The sequence below is a fragment of the Peromyscus californicus genome, unplaced genomic scaffold (assembly GCF_007827085.1).
Source record: "Peromyscus californicus insignis strain IS unplaced genomic scaffold, ASM782708v3 Scaffold_7__1_contigs__length_154581171, whole genome shotgun sequence".
In the NCBI taxonomy this organism is placed as follows: domain Eukaryota; kingdom Metazoa; phylum Chordata; class Mammalia; order Rodentia; family Cricetidae; genus Peromyscus; species Peromyscus californicus.
In genome coordinates, this window is record NW_026294595.1 from 39,671,800 (window position 1) to 39,698,634 (window position 26,835).

At 41.3% G+C, this 26,835-nt stretch overlaps 1 protein-coding gene across 2 annotated transcripts in view; it reads right to left on the minus strand.

Moving 5' to 3' along the window:
* The window catches only part of Dpp4 (dipeptidyl peptidase 4), a 90,070-nt gene that overhangs the window by 39,369 nt on the left and 23,866 nt on the right, over positions 1 to 26,835 (minus strand). Inside the window, exons 3-10 of one of the 2 annotated variants that reach the window (XM_052724514.1) lie at positions 15,724 to 15,819; positions 15,073 to 15,164; positions 13,797 to 13,877; positions 7,988 to 8,040; positions 7,808 to 7,880; positions 6,989 to 7,109; positions 3,997 to 4,157; positions 2,427 to 2,539 (exon numbers count right to left, since the gene is read on the minus strand). In XM_052724514.1, coding sequence (XP_052580474.1) covers positions 2,427 to 2,539; positions 3,997 to 4,157; positions 6,989 to 7,109; positions 7,808 to 7,880; positions 7,988 to 8,040; positions 13,797 to 13,877; positions 15,073 to 15,164; positions 15,724 to 15,819 — 790 coding nt within the window. Of the gene's footprint in view, positions 1 to 2,426; positions 2,540 to 3,996; positions 4,158 to 6,988; positions 7,110 to 7,807; positions 7,881 to 7,987; positions 8,041 to 13,796; positions 13,878 to 14,868; positions 15,165 to 15,723; positions 15,820 to 26,835 lie in introns of those variants that run through there. The other variant, XM_052724515.1, reaches the window with a different exon arrangement.

Genomic DNA, 26,835 nt, shown 5'->3' on the forward strand with positions numbered 1-26,835 from the left:
AGGTCCCAAAGAAACCTGGGACGAGTCTCACTTAGTACCTGTGGCTCCTCCCAGCATTTCTCACCCCACCCCTACCTACCCAAGGACTGGCCTTCCCTTCCCCTTCCCCAGCTTCTCTTCCTATATGAACCCACCATTTGGGCCATGTGCTTTCTTCGTCCTCTGCTCTTGGCCTCTTGGTCAACAGCTCCTCTCCAGGTCGGTCCTTTTGCCCTCTCCTCTCTTCTCTTCCTCTCTTGCCCCTCATTCTGTTGGCCATGTTCAGCCTACTTCTTTCTCTCCCTCCTCTGGACCCCTCCAGATGCCTCTGGCTGTGTCCTCTCCCTCATATCTACAATAAAATTCTTCTCCTCAACCAGACCTCAGGGTGGTCACATCCTCATTGTCATTCAACAAGCAAAGGTCTCTGTCCTCCCGATTCCCGTTTCCTATGCTAACTTGCTGTATGATGTAAGCACGTTTTTTTTCTCTCTCTGTGAACCCTAGCTCCCTCTCCGTGGAGTTCTAACAGTTCTGGGGACCTCCCCAGATCTTCTCTACTTTTTCGGGAACCTAGACGAAGGAGTGGGGGCAAACTGAAGCTTGTGAAGCACAAGCAGCGATCTTCCATCTGTTCCCTAGAAGTGTACCACAGTCTTACGTCTCATCTAAATAAAGGCTTTCAGGTCCTTTAAAAAAAAAATCCGTCAGCCACTTTGGAGGTCCACAGCTGGCTCTAGATGAGACTGTTTTCTGAGCTGCAGCTCTCCACAGACAGGTATTAGTTACACATGGGAGCAGGCATGGCCCGGCTGTTTCTGGACAACCTCCTGCACTCCCATGCCCTGTGGGTTCCACCTCAGGGCCTTCCTCTCCTGTGCTGCTGCAGTCCACCCCTTTAGTGCCCATTCTGCAGGGAGCTTTCTTCGACCCTCTGGCATGGGAAACCCACCTCACCAACTGGGGATGCCTCCAACCTGTCGCTCCCGCCTCTGTCACTTCACACTCCTAGTCACGGATACGGAAGTTTGGAATATCCTCCCCGACTGGAAATGCTAGAATGGTCTAGGTCCCCCTTTGGCATGCATACCTTAGATTGTAAATCATGGTTTTTCATCAGTGTTCACTAAAGAGGTTGATGGGTTGAACCAAATAACAGATTTTAGAACCTTTGGGTATAGTTTTATGGCTTGGAAAAAACTCATGGAAAATGACTGGATTTAAATTTTTTACTGATAAGATTCCTTGCCTGAATAAATATATTAATACAGGTATTTCTAAACAAACTGGTGAACATCTAAGCACAGAGCCCAACCTGCACCCAGCTTGATAGTGTCAACTCAGAAGAACAAGGTGCTTCCTCGTTGCTCTGATGCCTTTTCTGGGTCCTTGAGGGCACCAGCTGTATTCATAGAGAAAGTTCCTCATAGTCCCCCTTTCGATCCAGAGAGAGAGACTGAACAGGCCCTCCCGAGGTTAAGGTCTTTCTTTTCAACCTCTGGACCTCATTCTCTTATCTGTACAAAAGACCTGCCATAATCGCTGCTGGGAAGAGAGTTGCTTAAGACAACTTAAAGAGTAAGATAGAGCATGCGCTAACACCCGTGTCTGGCACACACTGAGCACTCAGCACGTGGGTCGTACAGTGTTTGCTGGCAGGATTTCAGCCATTATTGAAGCAAGTGACATCTTGAGGGACAATCAACCATAAGGATTCTCAAATGTAACCCACAGTTTCTCTGAATTTCTCTGGGTCTTACACTTCAGGGCAGAATTACGTCTCATCAGAATGAGGGTGTTCAGTCCTTTTTAAAAAAAGTTTTTAAACTACCGTTGAGAGGCACTATGTGCTTCCCCATCAACATGTGTTGGTTACATACTGACAGGTCACAGTGGGCACCACCAGCCTATCTGTAGACAGCACATTTCCATTCCCAGAAACCCCATGTGGTCCTCATACTGCACTACCCTCTGCTCTCCCCTCACTGGATTCCATTCCTCCCTGTAGTGCCTCCAATATCCCAGCACACACCTTATACAGGACTTTGGATTTCCTTTGTCAGTGTAGTACTGCAGGGTATCCCGTGGAGAAACAACCCTAGCCTTGCATCTTCTCACTGGAACCCCCAACTAGGCCCCATCATCTTAGCGCACCTTGGCTTTCTCCACAACATTTATCACCATCTGGCATTTTAGACTGATATCTATTTGTTCACCTGGTGTTATCTGCCTCCCCAGTGACACCCGCCCTAGTCATTGTGCATGCCCATCACTGGAATTGTGCCTAGTCTGAAGACATGAAGAGTTTCAACAAGAAGGACCTGGATAAAAGAATGAATCAAGGATACAAGATGATGCTATGATTGATGCTGCCATAGGTGTCTGAAATGCTCTCCCCAGCAAGTGAGAAATTCTCTACACCCAAGGATTCAGGTGAAGTGTCTTACCCTGTTGCCACGGATTCAGGAGCAGTGACTTGGATGGGAACTGCGCTAGTGGTTGAGCTGAGGGAGTCTGTATTTACAATAAAGAACTTCACAGTTGGATTCACAGCTCCTGCCTAGGACAAAAGAAAAAAACCCACAGAATTGATAATGCTGTTTTAAAGCCTCCTCATTACATAGATTTAAACTGCATTAAATGTCTGAATTATGATTATAGAATTATAACAACTGGACACTGTCAGACAATTTAATAGAAATAAAATGAACAAAAAGAAAACCCTTTATGTGTTCTAGTGAAAATATATATTCATATGTGCATGTGTATGTTTATGAAACATGAAGATCTAAACACTTGTAATCAAATCATGCATGTTTGTTTATTCATAATCTGTGTGCTTTGTGACAACGAGGACAAATGCCTTAAAAAATCAATTGTATCATTTGTCAATATATCCTGATTCTATAGGACAAAAGTTTTGGTGGCTTCACTGTGAATATCACTTGTATACCATCAAAGGCTCAGTCCATCAGGAAAATTAGCCTGAGCTCAGAGCCAATTGTGCTAATTAACTTCACTCCAAGTCCAAGTTAATGTGTTGGAGCTCAACAGTCAATACTACGACAGAAGCCTGTAAACCCTTTTAAAATGTACACATGGATCTTCTATTGACAGATTAGTTAGAAATAATATGATTTTTTAGAGAATGTTTTATGGAGCTTTTTTCCCCCAGTTTCTCTCATCAAAAAATAACATTCTCTGAAAACACATCTCCATATTTAGCTTAGGATCTTTTTCCCTTTTAACTTCCTCTCCCTTCCTAAAATGGCAGATCTTCATAAGGCAAATTAAGTGAGTTGGTAAAAATAAAAATTCCTTTTTTTCCCCCCCGAATCATTTACGGCAAAAATACGTTGTTAGCTTTTCCTGTAGACGACGCTGTGGCCGTTTTTATTATGGTGCTGAGGAATTCCTGGCTCCCTTCTAAAACCCTCTCCTGGCTTACACTGCTTGACAAAGCTCCTTGATTTTAATACACGCATCGTGGATAGCAGGGAACAATCTTGTAACCCAGGATGTTACACGACTATCACAAATGCAGGACGTGCAAAACTCACATTAGTGCCAAACCTGTAACAGAGCCACTGAAACTCATCCTGCACTGTGCCCTGTTACTTGGTAATGCAATCTGATATGTAACCAGGCTTTTCAACTTCAATTCGGGCTCATTCCAACTTCTACAAATGAGATGAGCTTCTGATTCAATTACAGCCTCTCTTTTCCTTCATTCAGGCATTTCCTACCCCTCCCTACCTCCTTCAAAAGCATTTTCACCATCTTTTTCTGCTTGTCATTTCTTAAAGTTTTTGGAGAAATTACAAAACCTTAAATCACACTCTTTCCTGGGATAATAAAAATACTTTAAAATTGCCAGATGCTGTTGACTTCAGCAAGAGAAATCACAGCAAGCTGTTGAAGAGAGACTGACAATATTTTCATTAGCAGGAAGGGATTAAATGCAACCATTCTCTTCCCATCAAATCACAGAACCACTACCAGAAAGGGGGCACAGACCTTTGGATATGGAATCCACACTGTCCTAGGGTACTGCAGTGACTCATCAGAGTAGAAAGAGTATTCAATGTGCGGGACTTCGGTGTCATTAAACTGGGCATATGCTAAAAAAGTGCTGTTTGGAGACCACCACAGCGCCGAGAAGGCACCGAAGATTTCCTCTGAAAAAAAAAAAAAAAGACATAAATTGTTCTGTTACAAGAAAGCTGATAAATTGGCTTTGGCATTCAAAATATTGTTCTCATTAGCTTTAGTAATTATAGTAGAGTTCAACTAATGAACCATTTCACATTTGCTGGGATTCCAAAATCAAAGTAATACAAATGAATAAAAATAAGACCTCCAAGGATATGTCTAGATTGTAAAAATAAGTCACCCATTGGACCATTTTAGAATATTTTAGTATGCAATATTGGATATAAGCTCTATATTTTTTCTTTATCTTATAATCCTCTAAATTTATGCCTCAAAACATACTAAAAGTAAATTTCACACAGGAGGCTGGTTTTCCATTCTAATTTTCAAACAGTCAACACGCCAGCATGCTCTCCCTGGCTGGGCTGAGTTTCTACTGAGTCCACGAGGTACTGGTGGGTGGCGCGGAGCTCTAGGCTACCAAACCAATATGGTGCCCAGAGTTTACTACTCTGGCACAAAGAAGGTGTGGAAGGATGGATTTAGAATGGAGAGCGCACCACAGACCCCTACAGAGAAACACCTCTTTTGCCCAGCCTAGAAACTGACAACTCCCTGCCTTAGCCCCCTCCCCTGATATATAGAGAAGAGGATAAAAGATAGAGACAGCCGAAGGAAAGGTGCAGCCTTCAAGCCTATGGTTGGATTCATTTCCATCTCTGACAAAGGCAATTCCTTCCTATGATTACTCTGAGACCTCTCCATGGAACACTTGACCTCAGACTCTTCAAATGCCAGGGTCTCCCTCACCGACAAGGGATTGAAGATCCAGATTCTTTGGTGTGGATCTAGACACCCTCCAGAGACTCATGTGTTAAAAGTATTGATCTCCAGCCTGTGGTGCTGCTGGGAAGTGGTGATAATATTGATAGCTGGATCCTCTTGAAAAGAACTTAGATCACTGGGGTTGTGACCATGAAAGGGATATTGGGATCTCGGGTCCCTTTGCTTCCTTACATCTGTGGAGTAAAGAAACCCTTCTACTACACACTCCTACCAAGGTGTACTATGCCGAGACAGAAGCAAAGCAATGTGGCCAAGTGGCCAAGTGAACATGAACTGAGTCTCTGACACCCTGAGTCAAAGTGAACCTTTGCTTCTTTAAAATGTTTTTTGGGGGGAGGGGGTTGTTATAATGATAGAAAATTGATAAACATATAGGTAGACAGTGGAAAGTCCCAATCCGCATCTCATGTCATTGTCTAAGTATAAAAAAATCAAAGCAGAGATTCTAGAATTTTAGAGTTTAGGAAATTACGTCTAGGGACTGAGGCCCTATCTTTAGAGGAAGGCCCTTTGAAAGCTGTGAGGGCACTGGCCTGCATCGGGTGGCTCAGATGTGAACATGACGAATGAAATCCCTCCAGTTACAATTACCCCAGAGAAGATGGGCTGAATTGGTTAGAGTCTCATCTCAGTAACACCCAGATGTTTCCAAGAAGAGCCACAGGTTGGGGAGGAGGCTGTTACCTGTTCCACGTTGAAGGCCCTGGAGGACCCTCGGTGCTGCCCACCACTTAAAGAACCTATAATTTCATTATTGGTTTTAATCAAACAGTTACTCCCGGGCAATAGAAGCATCTTTTTCTTGTGACGTTATTTCTGCCCGTTGACACGTGTTACCCACAACATTAACCTGATTCTGGCTGAGTAGGAATCAAAAGGCAAGCGCGGAGCTAAACTATTTTTTAACTTTGAAGAAGAAATAACAGGATGAAACAAGGATGAGTCTTTCTAACAAACATGAGGCGCCCTGGTGAATTATTTGGAACCACCTCAAAATGTCCTTTATCTTGGCAACCAATACATGGAAAAATGCTTTCTTAATACTTCCTAAATCTCTTTATCCTGAAATACAGAATATTCCTTTTTAGGTTTTTGGTGTTTTTTTTTTTTAACTAAACTTTCCAAATTACTTTTGCTTTCTTTAAAAACAGGAAATCATGATTCGACCCAGGTTAGTTTGGATGGACACAAATCCTTTCTGAAACAAGTAATTTCTTTTCTTCTATTTGGCAACTGCAGACAAGATTTATCTCTTTTTTAATATTGTGGAAGATTTCACTGTCCTTGGAAACTTCTGGGCTAGGCAGGCCTCCTTGGAGAAACACCTGATGTTAATCTGGATGCTGTTATGCCCTGGTAAAGCCAGAAGAGCAACACAGAATGGCTCTTTGTGGTAGGAAGCCAAGACAAGCAGGGTATTATGAGATAATGGGGACAGAGGCAGCACTGGGAGCAGCTAGGGGTTCTGTGTCACTGTGAGGTCTAAAAGAAATCCCACAGTATATTTAAGTACACAACTTGTTTTGAATCTTACTGAATCCCCCTATTTTTTTAGTATAGCAATGCTGAAGTAGTCTTAAAAGTTGTAGATGTCTAGTGGAAGCACATGAACTGTGGTCTGGGGCCTGTAGAGCCCCAATGGGACTGGATATGGAACACGGTTGTCTGGCTCAAACTATTTGGGGGATACCCAGGCAGGGGGATCGGGATCTGTCCCTGGTCTATGAGCAGGCTTCTGGAATCCTGTGCTTGTAGTGTGACACCTTGCACAGTCTTGGTGCAATGGGAAGGAGCTTGGACCTGACTAGGCTCAGTGTGCTGGGCTCTGCTGACTCCCCATGGGAGACCTCAATTTGGGGGGTGTGGGGATGCGGGGTGGCTTGGGAAAGAGGGCTGGGGGTTGGGAGGAGGGGGGATCTGTGGATGGTATGTGGAGTGAGTAGAAAATTTCTTAATAAAGAAAAATGAAAAAAAAAGTTGTAGACTTTCTAATTAAAGATTTAGTCTCTACCTTCATAAACCCAGTCAGCTATCCCATTACATATTTCACCATCTTTTCCCGTCCATGTGATCCTCTGACTAGGTGAATTTGGTTCAATTTTAATGTAAATATCGTTCTTCCAAACATATGCCTAAAAAAGATGGAAAACATTGATATCAGTAATCATGTTACAGCATGTTTTGTCTTGGGATCTTAAAATACTATGCAAATAAGAGAATAACCACAGAAAGTCTATTTAGTGGGATCCTTATTCTTAAGTTGCAGGTATATAGTTCATAATCTTGAAATAATTACAAAAAGTTACCAATATGTTGAGACAAGGAGGCTTACAGCTGTCACTATGTTGATGGTGAAGTGTGTGTGAAGACCTAATACAGCCTACACAGGATGGTTTATGTTTGTGTTTCTTCCTTGGGACATTAGAAGAGGGAATGTAGCTGCATTCTTGGAGAGGGAAGTACAGTGACAGAAAATCATCCCATCTTGTTATTTAAATTCTTGTGGGCTCTAACATTCTTCTAGCATTCTAGAACAGGAAATATATCTACAGTGAATTTGAAGAGAGACTCAAAAATTTCCAAGCACAGCACAAGAGGAGCTGAAGAGTTTAATAAACGTTTTTCCTAGTGAATAAGCAACTCTATGTCTAGAACTTTTAATAATTCCATTTTATTGGGCTAATAAAATATTGTTTGGGGTAATGGCCCTATATTTCTAATATAATGAATGAACATGCTTTCAAAATGTCTACTTTATACTAGGGTGAGTGGCATCTGCCTAAGAAAGATATAGTTAACCTTTTTCTGGCAGCAGGAGACATGTACTAACCAATTTATGACCTTCTTGTGACCATGTGATCCACTGTGTATTATTTGGAATCTTCTCCTCTGTGATCATCTTTCTGGAGAGACGATAAGAGGATATATTACCCAAAGAATAACTCCCTGTGAGATAGCCTTTAAAATTACATCTGAAATGCCTAGCAGTCTTGACGGAGGAATCACTGACCTTGTGTTCAAGTCATAAACACTGTACGAAGCTGTGTAGGAGTGCCTCCATTGCTGCAAAAGAAAACCGATGTGTCAGGCTTCTGTGATTCTGACAGGTTGGCTATTTACTCAAGATGACAGGTATGGTAACAGGTTACTGAATAAATTTCAAATTTCATCACATATTATCATTCCTTAAATTCTTAGAACTTTGGAATTGAAAATATCCTTGAAACCATCCAGTAAGAAGTCATGAAGTGTTTATTCACTTTGGCATCACTCCTCCAAGGACCTTTCACAGGATCCCTGTAGACCAAAGTGTCAGTTTTGATACTGAGTGATACTATTTTGAGCATAGTACAGTAAGGGTGCCTGTTTAGAAAAACTCAAATTTTCACCTTTCATCCACATTGCTTCCAAAATATTTAGAAAATTTTTGACTGTCAGTGGTGGTGACAAGGAGGCATACTAAATGCTTTGTGCAATGATAATGAAAATATCTAGTGTTGCAATTTTTAAAGCTATCTGAAAATATATTTTAAAATTAATACATGTATCTTCAATTTTAAGCAACCAAGCAGTTGAAAATGAACAGCAAACTAAATACAAGGTAGCTAAAGGAAAGGAAACAATACAGTAAAGACCAGTATGAAATAGAAAGCATATAGTGGTGAAAAATCAACACGGTCAAATGTTGGTTCTATAAGGCAGTTAAAATTTTGATTTCTGTTAGTTAACCTAACAGAAAAATAAGAAATTACTATCAGAAATGAAAAATGAGACATCACAATAGACCCCACAATTATTAAAGGATTATGAGACCACTGTGAACATCTTTTCAATAAGTCATAAAAAGTAGAAACAAGGGAATTTTCCTTACATAGTCCCACATTTAATAGACATGTGGAATCAATGAGTGAAAGGAAAGAAAATCTCATATCCAAATGACTTTGCAGCAAATCTCTTGCTATTTAAAACCTATATACAAATGTTTACAGAAGCTTTATTCAGACTTGTCCAAACTTGGAAGCAGCTAAAAGACACCCTTCAATAAGGGGTGAGTGAATTAACAGACTGTAATAGGGAATGCAATAGAATACCATTCCGTGATTTAAAAAAAAGAAAAAGCTATCAAGCAACCAGAAAGGTCACATACTGAACTAATGGTGTGACTTCCTGGAAAAGGTGAAACATGGAGACAATAGTGCTTGGTGGCGAGGAAAGGAGATAGACAAAGTACATGGGACTTCTCACAGTGAGACCTCTCATCTCCATGACTCCTTAATGCTGGATACATACTGTCCATTGTCACCATTCACAAAGGACCCCAATGTAAAACTGTAGATGAGTTAATAACCAAGTGTCAGTGTTGGCGCTTGCATTTCCACAAATGCATCGTCTTCAATATAGGATGTTTATAGAGAAGACTGGGAAAAGGAACATGAGGGGGGATAGAGGGACCTTCTGCTTACTTTCAGCAAACCTAAAGCTGCTCCAAAACATATTATCTATTAATTTTAAGATGTACTAGAGCTATGACTTGGAAAGAGGAACTCTATGATATCATATTCCATTTCTATAGAGCAAGTAGTAACTGGAAAGGATCCCTGTATATTTTCATGACATTATATGAATTAATAGAAAATACAGAGAGAAATATGCTAGGCTTTAAGAAACTAAGTAAAAACAGGTAGGAGATATATGATATGTATGAGCACATCGTTGCATTTGTGAAAAACTGCATTGGTATGTATATGTGGATAAAATTAAAGATACTTTTGAAATTCCTTATGTGTACATTTTTATACTCCAATAATTGCATCTTATATCACTAGATAACCGAAGTGTATTATAAACCATGTATACTGTTCCAGAAACTACAATAAAATTCAAGCTCTGTCAATAAGAAGGAAATTGGCTGCATGGTATCAGCGCTGAGATGCAGCCAGGGCTCCTAACCTCACCTGCATATCATTTCTCACCCTCCTACACCCTCATGTCAACAAGTATTTATTAAATTCCCATTTCTTGTTAAGTCATACATTCCTTCCCTGAATCCTGGATTATTTCAACACACCCCATGCTTGTTTCTTGGCAACCTCAAACATAATATTTCCCAAAGCCAAAAGGTGTGGTAAAGTCTAGAAATACTAAGAAAGACTGAGATCATCTCAGAATCATGACAAAATCCCCATGAGGTATAAAATGAAATAGGTTTATCAATCTACTTAGCCTATAAACACTGGTGTGCTCACCTATCAAACACTGCTCCACTAAAGGGCTCCTAACTGAGCAGGGGACATGAGAACAGGCACTACAATAAAGAAATCACAATAAGATGTTCCAAGAGCTGTAATGGAGGCAGGCCAGAAAAGTGTGCAATCCTAACGTGGCTCTGAATCCAGAGAGAAACCTGTGGGAAAGAGGATTCTCGAGCTGAGTTCTTAGTGATGATTGCCATGGAGAATGGGAGAAAGACTGCTATAGATGCAAAGACAAGAAAGGCCATGTTTAAGACCCTAAGCTATGGTGTCTCCCACCTTGGAATCAAAAGTCTCCATTTTATAAGGTCAGACAAGCTGCTTTCTAAACTTGTTTTATTTTTGAGGAAAACCAGATAACAAAAACAACAACAGCAGGTGCATGAGGATTCATGTGAAGTGCTTCCAAGACTGTCAAGCATGGTCAGCATGTGATAGGTAACACAGCTCCATCTCCAGAGTGTGTGGCAGTGAGCAGAGATACTAGGAGAGCATCCACACAGATGGCAGGACACCTAGTTACTCAATCGTACATCAGTCACTCATTTGTCTTTATTCACAACTTAGAAATAGTGACTGAAGATATGATGGATCTAAAAAATACACTGAGCCATATATGGCCTAAAGATGCAATAACATTAGCCTTTTCTTCTTTTTCTGAAGATGTTTATCAAGACACTGATGCAATTGTTCTCAAATTCTATTGGTTACTCTCAGAAGTAAAAAAAAAAAAAGAAAGGAAGGAAGGAAGGAAGGAAGAAAGAAAGAAAGAAAGAAAGAAAGAAAGAAAGAAAGAAAGAAAGAAAGAAAGAAAGAAAAAGAAAGGGAAGACATACTCCCCTGTTTGTAGCTACCTAAAAATTCAGTGGTTTGCAATGAAGCATGCATTCACCTAATATTTATTTCTTGAGCCTCTATTATGCAGTTCAGTCCTAGAAGCTGAAAATACAGTAGAGACTAAAAAATGGAGAAAGTGGCAAGAACTATGGTAGGCAATAAAAAAGCAAAGAAATAACAAAATGGCATAAGTGTTAGGAAGAAAATGAAAGAGGGTGATGTGATAGAGTGATTTGAGGGGTGTGGGACAGCCAGAATGATGGCAAGCCATGTTAAAGTGGTCCAAGGCAACCTGGAAAGGACCTAATAAAGACAGAAAATGGGAAGATGCTAGAAAAGAAAGCTCCAGCAGAAAGCAATAGCAAGTGCTTTCGCTCTTAGATGGGTGTAGCTAGAGTTTTCCTGCCTGGCCCACAATCAGGACAAATCTCTCTCACCTGCCAGTCCCACAGCCGCTCAAACCCGACCAAGTAAACACAGAGACTTATATTGGTTACAAACTGTATGGCCATGGCAGGCTTCTTGCTAACTGTTCTTACAGCTTAAATTAATCCATTTCCATTAATCTATACCTTGCCACATGGCTCGTGGCTTACCGGCATCTTCACATGCTGTTTCTCATCGTGGTGGCTGGCAGTGTCTCTCTGACTCAGCCTTCCACTTCCCAGCTTTATTCTCCTCCTTGTCCCGCCTACACTTCCTGCCTAGCCAATGGCCAATCAGTGTTTTATTTATTGACTAATCAGCAACACATTTGCCATACAGAACATTCCACAGCAGATGGGCATGTGAGTGATGCTTGAGGAAAAAAGAAGAGCCTTGTGACTCTGAAGTGAAGCAGGGAAGAGGAATGCTGGTCAAACATGAGTGTGGGACAGGATGCTTCAGATGGAAGACTGGGGTCCATGCACCAAGGCTCTGTATGTTATGCATGCTGCTGTCTTATTTTGCATAAAGGATGTCACTGGAGTACATTAGCACAGGTACAGCTTAACCTACATTATAATGTAAAGGAAACACATTGACTACTGTTTGAGTGGATAGAAGGATCTAGATAACACAATGAAATGAAAATACCAGTGATGAAAACATGCATCACTAATGCTGATGTCTGTGGCCAGCCAGGGAACTACATCTAACAGTGTACCACACAACACTTGTCAATGCAGACTAAACAGTACCCTGAACTGGTTTTTTTTATCCTGCTTCTGCTTTGCCTTCATGCATTAGCTTTTAACATTCATAACTGTCACCCACCAGTTTGCAGCTTGGGCTGCTTGTTGGAATAATCTACACCATTAGAAAATTCTGATAGCAAGTTAATCCCAGAAACTTGAATGGCAAGATTAAAGCTGGACACCAGGACTTCTAAATTTTCCACAAGTAAATTTGTTTAGGGGATTTATTCTTTTATAGTACTTTTATTTTATAATTAACTAAATTTCACATATCAGCCATGGATTCCCCCGTCCTCCCTCCTCCCACCCCCCAGCCCTCCCCCCAATCCACCCCCCACTCCCACCTCCTCCAAGGCAAGATCTCCCCTGGGGAGTCAGCCCAGCCTGGCAGACTCAGCCTAGGCAGGTCCAGTCCCCTCCTCCCTACACCAAGGCTGAGCAAAGTGTCCCAGCATAGGCCCTAGGCTCCAAAAAGCCAGCTCATGCACCAAGGACAGGTCCTGGTCCCACTAAGAAGCACTGGGTTAGGCACACCAGCACATTAACTGAGAACAGCCATGTAAAAGTGACACAGGCCATCTGATGTGCATAGAGTTGATGGGTTTAGCAGAACACAGAGTCTTCCTATGCAGGAAATAGAGCCCACATGGTGGATCCAAGGTAAACACTATGACTGAGCGACACCATCCTGAGATGGCAAATGGAGAAGGGAGTGCTGGCTTGGCTGGAGTCCAGCAGGGTTGGTCTGTGAGATAAGGCCACTCAACATTATTTATCCTGGGCGGCGGGGGTGGGGTGGGGGGGTGGATCAAGAGGAGGAATCACTGCCTTTGTATTTCGTTTTCAACATAGAGTGTCTCTAGAAGTTTTCAGTCCTTCCAACCCCACTTTAAAACTCTATAATTGATAGCTGTTATCAACTGAAAAAAAAAAAAAAACTCAGCTAAAGTGACTGGTGACCCTGGAGAGGATGCGTGACTTGATGATAACCTTTGCAAGTGCCTGGGAACTCTGTGTTCCGTAGGAGACTGGGAGAGGCTGAATATTCTCAGAAGGACCTTTGAGACTTGAGCTGAGGTGTCATTCAAGACTGGCTTGAATAAGGTTGGGATGTCATCTGGGGCCTTGTCTGACTTTCCTCTGGAAGATGGGGATGTTAACATCTTTAAAACAAGTTCTTACTGAAGGTCATACTACACACAGACTCAGAAGAGAGGGACATGGGACTAGATCACTCTGTGTACAAGTCAGATGCACAGTTACTTTAAAATCATGTCAAAATTCCTATGATAAATTTGACTAAGCTATGTCATTAGAATCCTTAATGTATTCATTATGCCTTTTAGTACTAGAAATCATTAAAATACATTCCTTTGAAGATACTCAGTAGATTTGTCATTTACAAAAGAGAACATATATTTGATGCAGACTGAACTGGTTTTTCTGTCAGCACTGTTACCAGATATCATTCTTAAACACGCATATACTTGGAAGTCAGTTAGAAAAAAATGTATTCACTTTAAGATGTCACATAAAAAAGAATTTTCTTTACCTTCACATAGTTGTATTCTAAGAGAATGAACCGTCCATCGGGTGACACTGAATAATCACTTATAGACTCTCCAAAGGCTTCCTATTGGTCAAGTGGAAGAAAGAAAACACTGAATGTTTTGAATACCCACACTGGTCATTCGCTAGGTAGAGGGAGCCCTACACATGTGGATTGTGTCTTGAGAATGTCCAGTCATGAAGAGATAGCACAGTCGCGCACACAGGTGACAGTGATGTTAGGTGGGCAATGATGACAGTTAGAAAGCCAGAGAGGGAAGGATTAGCTGAAGGGACGTGGTTCAGGGGCACAGAGAGAACTCTCTCAACAAGAAGGGCAGCATGGACAGAGAGACAGCACGGGGAAGAACAGGCATGTTTAGAGTGTGTTTGGGGGTGACGTGCAACCGTAATACAGCATGACTGTGCTAACACAGTGGAAGACGGAAGGACATTAAGTCACAAAAACATAGGTCAAGAACGACGAACTGAGGGTTTTTTGGTATGTGAAGGTGATAGTACCATATCTGTTTTGTTTATTTTTCACTAGATACCCTGGTGATATGCGGATGAGATCGGAAGGAAAAGAGGGGGTGTTGTATCAGCCTGGCCTCCCGAATAGCAACAGAGACCACGGTGGGAACGGAAATCTGTGAGACAGGTGACATGCAGCAGAGGGAATCAATAGCATCGCATAGCTAATTATAGGGTAAAGATGGGAAAGTTAAAGATGATAAAGTTCCCAGCTTAAGTGACGTAGAGAACCGAGTGATTATTTCCAGCACTGGGAATTGAGCAAGAAGAATATGAAGGCTTGAGACTTGAGGACACTGAAGGGGACAAACCAGTGTAGCTTGGGATGTGGAATTTAACACGCCCACAGGAGCAGTGTAGGGCTAGCAGGTTCTTGGAAAGTGAACTTTGGATCTTGAGAGGTTAGTGTTAATATGTGTCTGAGAACCAAGCCATGGAAGATAAAAACCAGTGCCGTGAAAGTGCGTGCCATTCACCCAAGGGGAGCGCCCAGAGTGAGGAAAGGGGCCCGTGAGTGACGACAAAGCCGGAGGAACACTTACATTCAAACACACAGGCAGAGGAGGAATCATCAAAGGAGACTAAAAAGTAGCCAAGGCGGGGAACATTTCAAGAAGGAGAGAAAGATCCACTGGGCCATGTGCTGCAGAGTCCGACAGGGTGAGAAATGAATCCTCATGATTTGAAAAGAAATGAAAACAGTCCCCAGAATTCCATACATGAACTAAGTGTGGGACCAGACATACAAAGGTGCTGTTCTCCAAGAAAATGGAGCTGTTTCCGTGTTCAGCATTGAATAGCAAGAGATTGTTTTCTTGTTTGTAGAGGTATTCATAATCTGAAGAGAGAAAGCAGCCAGATCAGTATTACAAGTTGCTGTCAAACACTTCCATAATCTAAATTTTTAAAAATTAAGCTCACACAGGGCACATAAATACTCTATGCTGGGCAAGCAGAAACAAAGGACATCGTACTAACACCAATTTATATGTCTGTCATTCATGTCAAGCATTCAATTCATATTTAACTCTTTACAGTAGATAGCAAAAAGACAAAAACAAAAAACTTCAATTTCTTCCCTTTGCAATTTTTTTTTTCTTTTGGTTTTTCTGAGACAGGGTTTCTCTGTGTAGCCCTGGCTGTCCTGGAACTCACTCTGTAGACCATGCTGGCCTCGAACTCACAGAGATACACCTGCCACTGCCTCCTGAGTGCTGGCTGGGCTTAAAGGCTTGTGCTACCACCACCCAGTTCCCCCTTTCACTTCTAAACAAGAACAAATACTCTGCATAGAGTTTTAAAAGTGAGGATTGTATCTTATCACTGCCCAAAGCACTCAGCAACCCAAGCTCACTAGAATGAATACAAATGTAACATTTCCATCTCATGGGCCTCACCTGACACCCATCGCAAGGTGTAGGACTTGACTCGAAAAGTATTCTTTAAATAATCAGCTAGCGAATAAGTTCTGCGGCTATCAGCTGCTGCATCATCTGTTGGTAGGAAAATAAAAAGAGGAAAATATTCAGTAAGATAGAGTAGCTACGTTTGGGATAAAATAATATACCTGATCACAAAATGTTAAAATAAGCTCGCAAAATACAAAATATATCTTGAAAAATTTCAGATTAGGTAAGTGGAGTAAGAATTCCTTTAAGTATAAAGTGAGTGTGCTCACTATTACTTATATAAGCGAGTTTCATTGAGAATATCTAGACCAGCAATATCAATGAGTGCATTTCTGAACAGCCATAGTTGAAGACAAAGATAATTTAATTATAATGGCATATTGTATTTAGCACAACATGTAAAAATATTATCATTTCAGCGTTAACCAGTATTTAAATGTTATTAATCAGACTTTCCATAATCTTTTTTTGTATTAATTCTTTAAACGCTTGTACCTAGATTCGACTTACAGCACATTTCATTTTAACTGTGTTCATTAACTGTGTTCATTTCAAGTCAATAGGTACATGAGGCCAGTGGCTACTGTAGAGGATGGCACAGGGCTGGATCACCCTTTGCTGTGGCTTTCAGGACATTTCTAAGTTCCGTTGTTCTTCAGAGCCCTTTGGTATGTGTTGGTCACCTCCCTGAGAGATCTTGGTTTCTATCACTACTCTTCCTAAAACTTGGAGGGATCCATGGGGTTCTATACTCTCCTACTAGGGACCCAAATACAAAGTCTGAAATAATTTTTTTTTTTTACACTGTGTGTGTATGGGGGGCGGGGGTTGCTTGAGAGAAAGTACACACATACCATGGATTATGAGTGAAAGTGAGAGAATGCCTTGTGGGAATTGGTCCCCTCCTTCCTCTTCTTACTCCATAGTGGATCTGTGATCTAACTCAGGTCTTCAGGCATGGTAGTAAGCACCTTTACCCACTGAACCATCTTGCCAGTCCCTGAAATAATTTTTTATTATCTCTTTTATTTCCTTCCACTTCCGTGTAAATGACCTTGTTGATTCTTCCTGAGAAATGTGCTTCTTGGGCGTCACGACGTCAAGTTCTCAATTGTTATCCCCACTCCGTGCCACCACCAGGATGCCCTCCGGCCTGGTGACCTTCTCCTTAAAAGCTCCCTGCATTTCTCTGTCGCCTCCAGGAACATCGGAAGGTCTTTGCTTGGCACTAGCCGCCTTCCACTCTCCGACACAGCGCTCTCTCCAGCTCATTCCACTGCCTGCAGATGCTGTCTCATCTAGTCATGTGACCTGCCACTGATCACAGTACCCTCTCTGGCTTTCCCACCTCTGCTTGTCCTTATCATCCTCAACCATTTCCCTGTAAAGGCTTCAACTGCTTCTGTTCTCTGTCTCTCAGCTCCTTCATGAGGACTTCCATTTTACCTCCTGTAATTTGCTTCTCATATTCTTTTAGCTCTTATCACTTAATGATTTGTGTTGAGAGCTATTTTTTAAATTAAACTTGTTCTTTAAAAAAATTTATATATGTGTAGCCCAGGCTGGCCTCGAACTCGTGATCCTCCTGCCTCCGCCTCCTTCCAGCTGGATCAACAACAGAGAGGGAGAACAAGGAATAGGAGACCATGGTAAATGAAGACCACATGAGAATAGGAAGAAGCAAAGTGCTAGAGAGGCCCACAGAAATCCACAAAGATACCCACACAACAGACTGCTGGCAGTGGTCGAGAGACAGCCCGAACTGACCTACTCTGGTGATGGGATGGCCAAACACCCTAATTGTTGTGCTAGAAACCTCATCCAACTACTGAGGGATCTGGATGCAGAAATCCATGACTAGGCCCCGGGTGGATCTCTGGGAGTCCAATTAGCGAGAATGAGGAGGGTTTATATGAGCGAGAATTGTTGAGACCAAGGTTGGATAAAGCACAGGGACAAATAGCCAAATGAATGGAAACACATGAACTATGAACCAATGGCTGAGGGGTCCCCACTGGATCAGGCCCTCTGAATGGATGAGACAGTTGATTGACTTGATCTGTTTGGGAGGCACCCAGGCAGTGGGACCAGATCTTGTGCTCATTGCATGAGTTGGCTGTTTGAAACCTGGGGCCTATGCAGGATTGTTTGGCTCGGCCTGGGAGGAGGGGACTAGACCTACCTGGACTGAGTCTACCAGGTTGACCTCAGTCTGTGGGGAAGGCTTTGCCCTGGAGGAGATGGGAATGGGGGGGGGGTTGGGGGAAGGTGAGGGGGACGGGAGGGGGGGAGAACAAGGGAATCCGTGGCTGATATGTAGAACTGAATTGTATTGCAAAATAAATTAATAAAAAAAAAGATTTATATATGTATGCAATGCATTCTGGTTGCTGTTACTCACCCATCTACCCCTGTCATTTCCTACTCCTCCCTACACATCCTTTTTCCATGTTCACATCTTTTGTTTTGTGACCCACCAAGTTTAACCAGAGCCACCTAAGAGAGTGTGAATATTAAACTATCCACTGAATCCTGGTAGGTAAGTCAGTGGATGCCCTTCTCAAGGTAATGACTCCTCCCTCCCAGAATCCAACAGTAGCCAGGATGGGTAGGACCCCATTAATTCCTTTCTCATCCATGATTAGCTATTGGCAGGTCCAATCTTGTGCAAGCAACTGCAGTTATTGTGGGTTCAAGCTTGAAATGGCTGTGTCATAGCATTACACAACCCACCTATCTTCTAGATCTTCCTCAATGGTTCCTGGGCCTTCAAGACATGCCATAAATGTCATGTTTAAAGCTGAACTCTCAAAAATTCCCTATCCTTAGCATTTTGAGCAGACAGGAGTCCCTGCATTGAACACCATGACACAATTGTTCCTTACGGGGCAATGAACCTCTGTCTGATTAGATTCAAGGTCCATTACACAGGAGGGAATTCATGTCTGATACTGTAAACCTGGTAAAAACACATAGCTCAGACTGTCACAGACCCCACTAGGTAACATATTATTGTTGTTTAGTTAAACTGGCATGACAGAAAAGTGCCTACTAAACACCCATTTTTATACCCATAGATCAATGCCACTCTTAGCCTTATTGAGGGAAATTTCTCTGAAAAATGAACTGTGGCACTGAGAAACATTTTTCTATGCTCACTGGGCAGTTTTCTCAGTCAGGCCACATGCTTTTTTGAAAGCAGTAATTTTTTTGGGGAGGGGGTGAGGTCAGAAATGTTTGTTTTTTACTTGGTCTTGCTCCAACACATACACGTTTTATTACTTGATGCAAGATTTCGTAACACAAATGTTACACACAAGCTGAAGTGGCCAGTTTCCCCAATCCCAGCGACTGATAATAAGGAACGGATGCTTTTCTCTGCTTCCTCAACTTTTTCATGTACATAGACACTTCCACTCACAGCATCAGCCATGTAACAGGCATTCCAGTAAGAGGTGTACTCACAGCCCATGGGAAAATCATTCTCTTATAGAAACTATTCTTTCAAATGAAGTTCTTAATGGTTGTTCTTTTGACCTAACCTGACAATATCTTGTATCTGTCCATTAAACCTTTTGCTTCCATAGATAAAATTGCTACTTCTCCTTGTTAGTCCACCAACGTTGTTTAAACCAAATATGTTAGATAGGTTGAAGAAACGTGAAAAACCCATATGTTTTTCAGCTCAACCCTGTGCGTCTCCCTAAAAGTAGTAAAGGTATTTGTGTTTCTGAGCAGAAAGAGAGCAAATGGGCAAAAATCTGCCCTTGACTTTCCTTCAAAGCAAGAAGTTAAGCACTGTGCTACTGAAAACACTTTGAAACTCCTGCAGTGGAGAGGAATGTCACAACTGGATTTGTTCACTAATGCCCTCAAGTGTTTGTGTCCACCCAGCTATTCTTTCCCATCTCAAATAGTTAAGCAAGTTTTATTTGATAAATACTACTGAGTATATATATGCTACTACCAAGAGCTACTAGTCTAAAATGGACATAAAACATATCCCCAAATTAATAGAAATTGAAGTATAGTGACTTTAGACATTCACAATCCTATTATTCTCTTCTGCATAGAGTTGGTTTGTGCCCAGAGAAAGGGAGAAAATATGTATATGTACACACACATACATGGGTACATAATGAAAGAGACGCTACCATAGAACATATATCATTGGCTCTTGGTTTTGTAAGAAGGGAAATAAATGAATACTTGATAATAAGTTACACAGTTCTATTTTATTTAAATGATATTTAAATTGCCAAGGTTTTCTCGGGTTTGCCCAGATTTCTCATTTAAAATGCTAATAAGAACCCCCACCCACTGCAGCCCTAGTTGCAGACCAGCAGGCAAGACTCCTGCAGGCAGGCCTTCCCACCAACCCTCATTGGACCCTGTAACATACAAGCCCCACTCTGTCCCCCAAACCCACCCATCCCCCCCAGAGACCCCAGCAGCTCCCTGAGACACAAACACCATTGGCACTGATTGGAGGAAGAGATGGGTAGATGCCAGTGCAAGAATGCATTCAACAACATAAAGAGCAACATGGCACCATCAGAACCTAGTGGTTCTACTACAGAAACACCTGAACATCCTAATGTAGAAGAAGCATAAGAAAATGACCTTAAAATGACTTTATGAAGATGACAGAGGCCTTTAAATGGGAAATGAAAAAATCCCTTAAAGAAATCAAGGAAAAGACAAACAAAAAATTGGAAGAAGTCTATCTTGGCTTCAAGAAAACCAAGAAAAAGCAATCAAACATGTGAAGGAAACAGTTCAAAACCTGAAAATTGAAATAGAAACAATGAAGAAGACACAAACTGAGGGAATGCTGGAAATGGAAAATCTGAGTAAACGATCAGGAACTACAGATGCAAGCATAACCAACAGAATGCAAGATATGGAAGAGAGAATCTCTGGCATGGAGGCTATAATAGAGGAAATAGGTTTGTTGGTCAAAGATAGCATTAAAGCCAACAAAGTCATAACACAAAACATCTGGGAAATCTGGGACACCATGAAAAGACCAAACTTAAGAATAATAGGCATAGAAGGAGACTACCAGCCCAAAGGCACAGAAAATATATTCAACAAAATCATAGAAGAAAAATTTCCCAACCTTAAAGAAGGAAAACTCTATGAAGATACAAGAAGCTTACAGAACACCAAATAGACTGGACCCTGCCCCCCCCCCAAAGTCACCTAGCCACATAATAATCGAACCACTAAACATATAGAATAAAGAAAGAATTTTAAGAGCTGCAAAAGGAAAAGGCCAAGTAACTTATAAAGGCAGACCCATCAGAATAACGCCCAACTTCTCAATGGAGACTCTGAAAGTGAGAAGGTACTGGACAGACATTATGCCAACACTAAGAGAACACAGATGCCAGCCCAGACTGCTATACCTAGAAAAACTTTTAATCGTCATAGATGGAGTAAACAAGATATTCCATGACAAAACCAGATTTAAACAATACCTGTCCACAAATCCAGCCCTACAGAAGGCACAAGAATAAAAAATCCAACCTAAAGAAGTTAGATACACCCACAAAAACACAAGCAATAGATAATCCCACACCAGCAAATCCCAAAGAAGGGACACACACACACACACACACACACACACACACACACACACACACTACCATAAAAAAAACCAAGAATTAACAATCACTGGTCAATAAAATCCCTGAATGTCAATGGACTCAATTCACCTGTAAAAAGAAATAGGCTAACAGAATGGATACGAAAACAGGATCCATCCTTCTGAGGACACACCTCAACTTCAAAGACAGACACTACCTCAGAGTAAAGAGTTGGAAAAAGACTTTCCAATCAAATGGACTTAAGAAGCAAGCTGGTTTAGTTATCCCATCATCTAACAAAATAGACTTCAAACTAAAACTAATCAAAACAGATCGAGAAGAACATTACATATTTATTACAGGAAAAGTCCATCAAGATGAAGTCTCAATACTAAAGGACACCCACATATGTAAAAGAAACATTACTAAAGCTTAAATCACACATCAAACCCCACACACTAGTAGTGGGAGACTTCAACATCTCACTGTCACCAATGGACAGGTCTGTCAGACAGAAACTTAACAGATAAATAAGGGAACTAACAGATGTTATGACTCAAATGTACTTAATAGACATCTGCAGAGCAGTCCACCCAAACACAAAAGAATATACCCTCTTCTCAGCACCCCATGAAACCTTCTCCAAAACTGACCATACACTCAGTCACAAAGCAAATCTCAACAGATGCAAAAAACTGGAATAACCCCCTATATTTTATCAGACCACCATGGCTCAAAGTTAGAATTTAACAACAACACAAATTGCAGAAAGCCTAAAAACTCATGGAAACTGAACAACGTTCAACTTAATCACCACTGGGTAAAGGAAGAAATAAAGAAAGAAATTAAAGACTACCTAGAATTCAAGGACAATGAATGTACAACATACTCAGACTTATGGGACACTATGAAAGCAGTACTAAGAGGAAAATTCACAGCACTAAATGCCTACATAACCAAGTTGGAGAAATCTCACATTAGCAACTTAACAGCACACCTGAAAGCTCTAGACCAAGAAGAAACAAACTCACTCAGGAGGAGAAGATGCCAGGAAATAATCAAATTCAGGACTGAAATCAATAAAATAGAAACAAGGAGAACAGTATAAAGAATCAACGAAACAAAGAGTTGGTTCTTTGAGAAAATCCACAAGATAGACAAACGCTTATCCAAACTAAACAAAAGGTAGACAGAGAATATCCAAATGAACAAAATCAGAAATGAAAAGGGAGACAAAACAACAGACAATGAGGAAATTCAGAGAATTATCAGGTCATACTTCAAAAACTTGTACTCCACAAAATTGGAAAACTTAAAAGAAATGGACAATTCTCTGGATAGGTACCACAAACCAAAATTAAATCAAGACCAGATAAACAATTTAAATAGACCTATAACCCCTAAGAAAATAGAAGCAGTCATTAAAAGTCTCCCAACCAAAAGCCCAGAATTTCAAAGAAAAGCTAATGCCAATACTTCTCAAAATTTTCCACACAATAGAAACAGAAGGGACATTGCCAAACTCTTTTTATGAGGCTACAGTTACACTGATAACCAAACCACAAAAAGATGCAACAAAGAAAGAATTACAGACCAATTTCCCTCATGAATATTGATGCAAAAATACTCAATAAAATATTGGCAAATCAAATCCAAGAACACATCAAAAAAATTATCCACCATGACCAAGTAGGCTTCATCCCAGAGATGTAGGGTTGGTTCAACATATGAAAGTCTGTCAATCTAATGTACCATATAAACTGAAAGATAAAAACCCACATGATCAGCTCATTAGATGTTGAGAAAGCCTTTGACAAAATCCAATACCCCCTCACAATAAAGGTCTTGGAGAGATCAGGAATACAATGAACATGCCTGAACATAATAAAGGCAATTTACAGCAAGCTGACAGCCAACATCAAATTAAACGAAGAGAAACTCAAAGCGATTCCATTAAAATCAGGAACAAGACAAGGCTGTCCACTCTCCCCATATCTATTCAATATAGTCCTTGAAGTTCTAGCTAGAGCTATAAGACAACAAAAGGAGATCAAGGGGATACAAATTGGAAAGTAAGAAGTCAAACTTTCACTATTTGCAGATGATAGGTTAGTATATATAAGTGACCCCAAAAATTCTACCAGGGAACTCCAAATGCTGACAAACACCTTCGGTAATTTGGAGTGATACAGATTAACTAAAAAATTCAGTAGCTCTCCTGTATACAAATGATAAACAGGCTGAGAAAGAAATCAGAGAAAGAGCACCCTTTACAATAGCCACAAATAATATAAAACACCTGGGGTAACTCTAACCAAGCAAATGAAAGACCTGTATGACAAGAACTTTAAGACTTTGAAGAAAGAAATTGAAGAACGTATCAGAAAATGGAACGATCCCCCATAGACAGGTAGACCCAACATAATAAAAATGGCAATCTTACCAAAAGCAATCTACAAATTCAATGCAATCTCCATCAAAATCCCAACACAATTCTTCACAGACATTGAAAGAACAATACTCAACTTCATATGGAAAAACAAAAAACCCAGGATAGCTAAAACAATCCTTCACAATAAAGCAACTTCTGTAGGCACCACCATCCCTGACTTCAAACTCTACTATAAAAACAGCTTGGTATTGGCATAAAAACCAACACGTGAACCAATGGAACTGAATTGAAGACACTGACATTAATCTACAAACCTATGAACACCTGATTTTTCACAAAGAGGCCAAAAATGTACAATAGAAGAAAGAAAGCATCTTCAACAAAGGGTGCTGGGATAACTGGATGTCAACATGTAGAAGATTACAAATAGATCTATATCTATCACCATGCACAAAACTCAAGTCCAAGTGCACCAAAGACCTCAACATAAATCCAGTTACACTGAACTTGATAGATGAGAAAGTAGGAAGTAACCTTGAACACATTGGCACAGGAGACTACTTCCTAAATATAATACCAGTAGCACAGACATTGAGAGAAACAATTAATAAATGGGACCACCTGAAACTGAGAAACTTCTTTAAGGCAAAGGACACCATAAATAAGACAAAATGACAGCCTACAGAATGGGAAAAGATCTTCACCAAACCCACATCTGACAGAAAGCTGATCTCCAAAATATATAAAGAACTCATGAAACTAGACATCAAAATACCAAATAATCCAATTAAAAAATGGGGTACAGATCTAAACAGAGAATTCTCAACAGAAGAATCTCAAATGGCCAAAAGACATTTAAGGAATTGCTCAACATCCTTAGTCATTGGGGAAATGCAAATCAAAATGTATCTGATATACCATCTTATACCTGTCAGAATGGCTAAGATCAAAAACACTGAAGACAGCTTATGTTGGAGAGGATGTGGAGTAAGGGGAGTACTCCTCCACTGATGGTGGAAGTGTAAACTTGTACAGCCACTTGGGAAATCAGTATGGCAGTTTCTTAGAAAATTGGGAATCAATCTACCTCAAGACCCAAGAATACTACTCTTGGGCATATACCCAAGGAATGCTCAATCATACTACAAGAGTACATGCTCAACTATATTCATAGCAGCATTATTTGTAATATCCAGAACCTGGAAATAGTCCAGAAACCTCTCAACAGAAGAATGGATAAAGAAAATGTGGTACATTTACACAATGGAGTGTTACTCAGCTGCTAAAAACAATAACATCATGAGATTTGCAGGCAAATGGATGAGACTAGAAAGAATCATCCTGAGTGAGGTAACCCAGACTCAGAAAGACAAACATGGTATGTACTCACTCATAAGTGGATATTAGATGTAAAGCAAATGATAACCAGACTATAACCTACAGAGAAGTTAGCTAAAAAGGAGGACTCTAAGAGGGTCACATGGATCGCCCTGGGAAGGGGAAATAGATGATATCTCCGGAGTAAACTGGGGGTGAGGGGCCAATAGAGGGGAGGGGATGGAGGATGAGAACATGAGGTAATAGGAAGATTGAGTTGGGAGAGGGACAGAGTGGGAGAGCAATGAAAGATATATCTTGATAGAGGGGGACATTATGGAGTTAGGGAGAAACCTGGTGCCAGGGAAATTCCCAGGAATCCACAAGGATGACCCCACACTAGACTACTAGCAATAGTGGAGATGGTGCCTGAACTGGCCTATCCTTGTAATCAGATTGGTGAATACTCTGTCATGATAAAGCCTTCATCCAGTAACCAAGAGAAATCAACAGCCGAGCACCAGGCCGAGCTCCAGGAGTACAGTTTAAGAGAGGGAAGAGGGATTTTATGAGCAAGGCAGTAGGGGGCGGTGTGTGTGTCAAGATCATGATGGGGAAATCTACAGAGACAAATGAACTAAGCTCATGGGAACTCACAAACTTTAGACTGACAGCTGTGGAGCCTGCATGGGACTAGACTAGGCCCTCTGTATATGGGAGACAGTTATGTAGCTTGGTCTGTTTGAGGGACCCCTGTCAGTGGAATCAGGATCTATCCCTGGTACATGAGCTGGCTTTTTGCAGTCCATTACCAATGGTGGGACACCTTGCACAGCCTTGATGCAGGGGGGAGGGGCTTGGTCCTGCCTCAACTAATGTACCAGGCTTTGCTGACTCCTCATGGGAGGCCTTGCTCCTTTGGAGGAGGGGATGGGAGTGTTGGGGAGGAGGTAGGCTGGGGGGAGAGGAGGAGGGATGAGAGGGGTTTAGTATGTAAAATGAATTTAAAAATTCTTAGATTAAAAAATGCTATTCATTTTTATTAATCATTATACTAATTAGTTAATCATTAAAATTAGTAACTGAGTCTAAAATTTCCTTGAGATCCCCTTGTATCCAATGGGCTACTATTTCTTTCATGCTGCCTTCCCCCTCTGGCCTTGCTCAGTTCATTCTCCCATCAGCCTATCGCTTTCTAAGCCATTCCTCTCAGTCTCACTCAAGTTCCCTTCTGTGCATGATATTCCTTATGGATGTTCCAGGCATCAAGGAGGATGACTCACTGCTGCTACGGCCCAAGACATCCCTGCAGGGCCCACACCTGCCTTGCCTTGGGTTGGGTTCATTCAGGTGCTGAGCAAGCTGAATGCAAACCAGTTTCTATGTATTCACAAACAGTCCCAGAGGCTGGCCACACTGGAACAAAGGAGAACAACGAATGTTCTCTCTCTCTCTCTCTCTCTCTCTCTCTCTCTCTCTCTCTCTCTCTCTCTCTCTCTCTTTGTGTGTGTGTGTGTGTGTGTGTGTGTGTGTGTGTGTGTGTGTGCTGTCTTGCCATTTGATAAGCAAGACACATTGGAAGACAGTTTGGAAACATCTAGATAAGTGAGGTCGTGTGAGATGTGAGCGCCAAGTCCAGGTTTTGACCTTTGTCAAGTTCACAGTTTGCTGCCAAGGTACAACCTATTCTGTCGCATGCATGTAGGACGCGCTCATGTTTGCATTTCTCTTTCCTCGTCTCCTTGCTCCCTGACAAGGCACTGCTGCAGCAACAGATGAAGGTCCTTGGCTGATCTCATG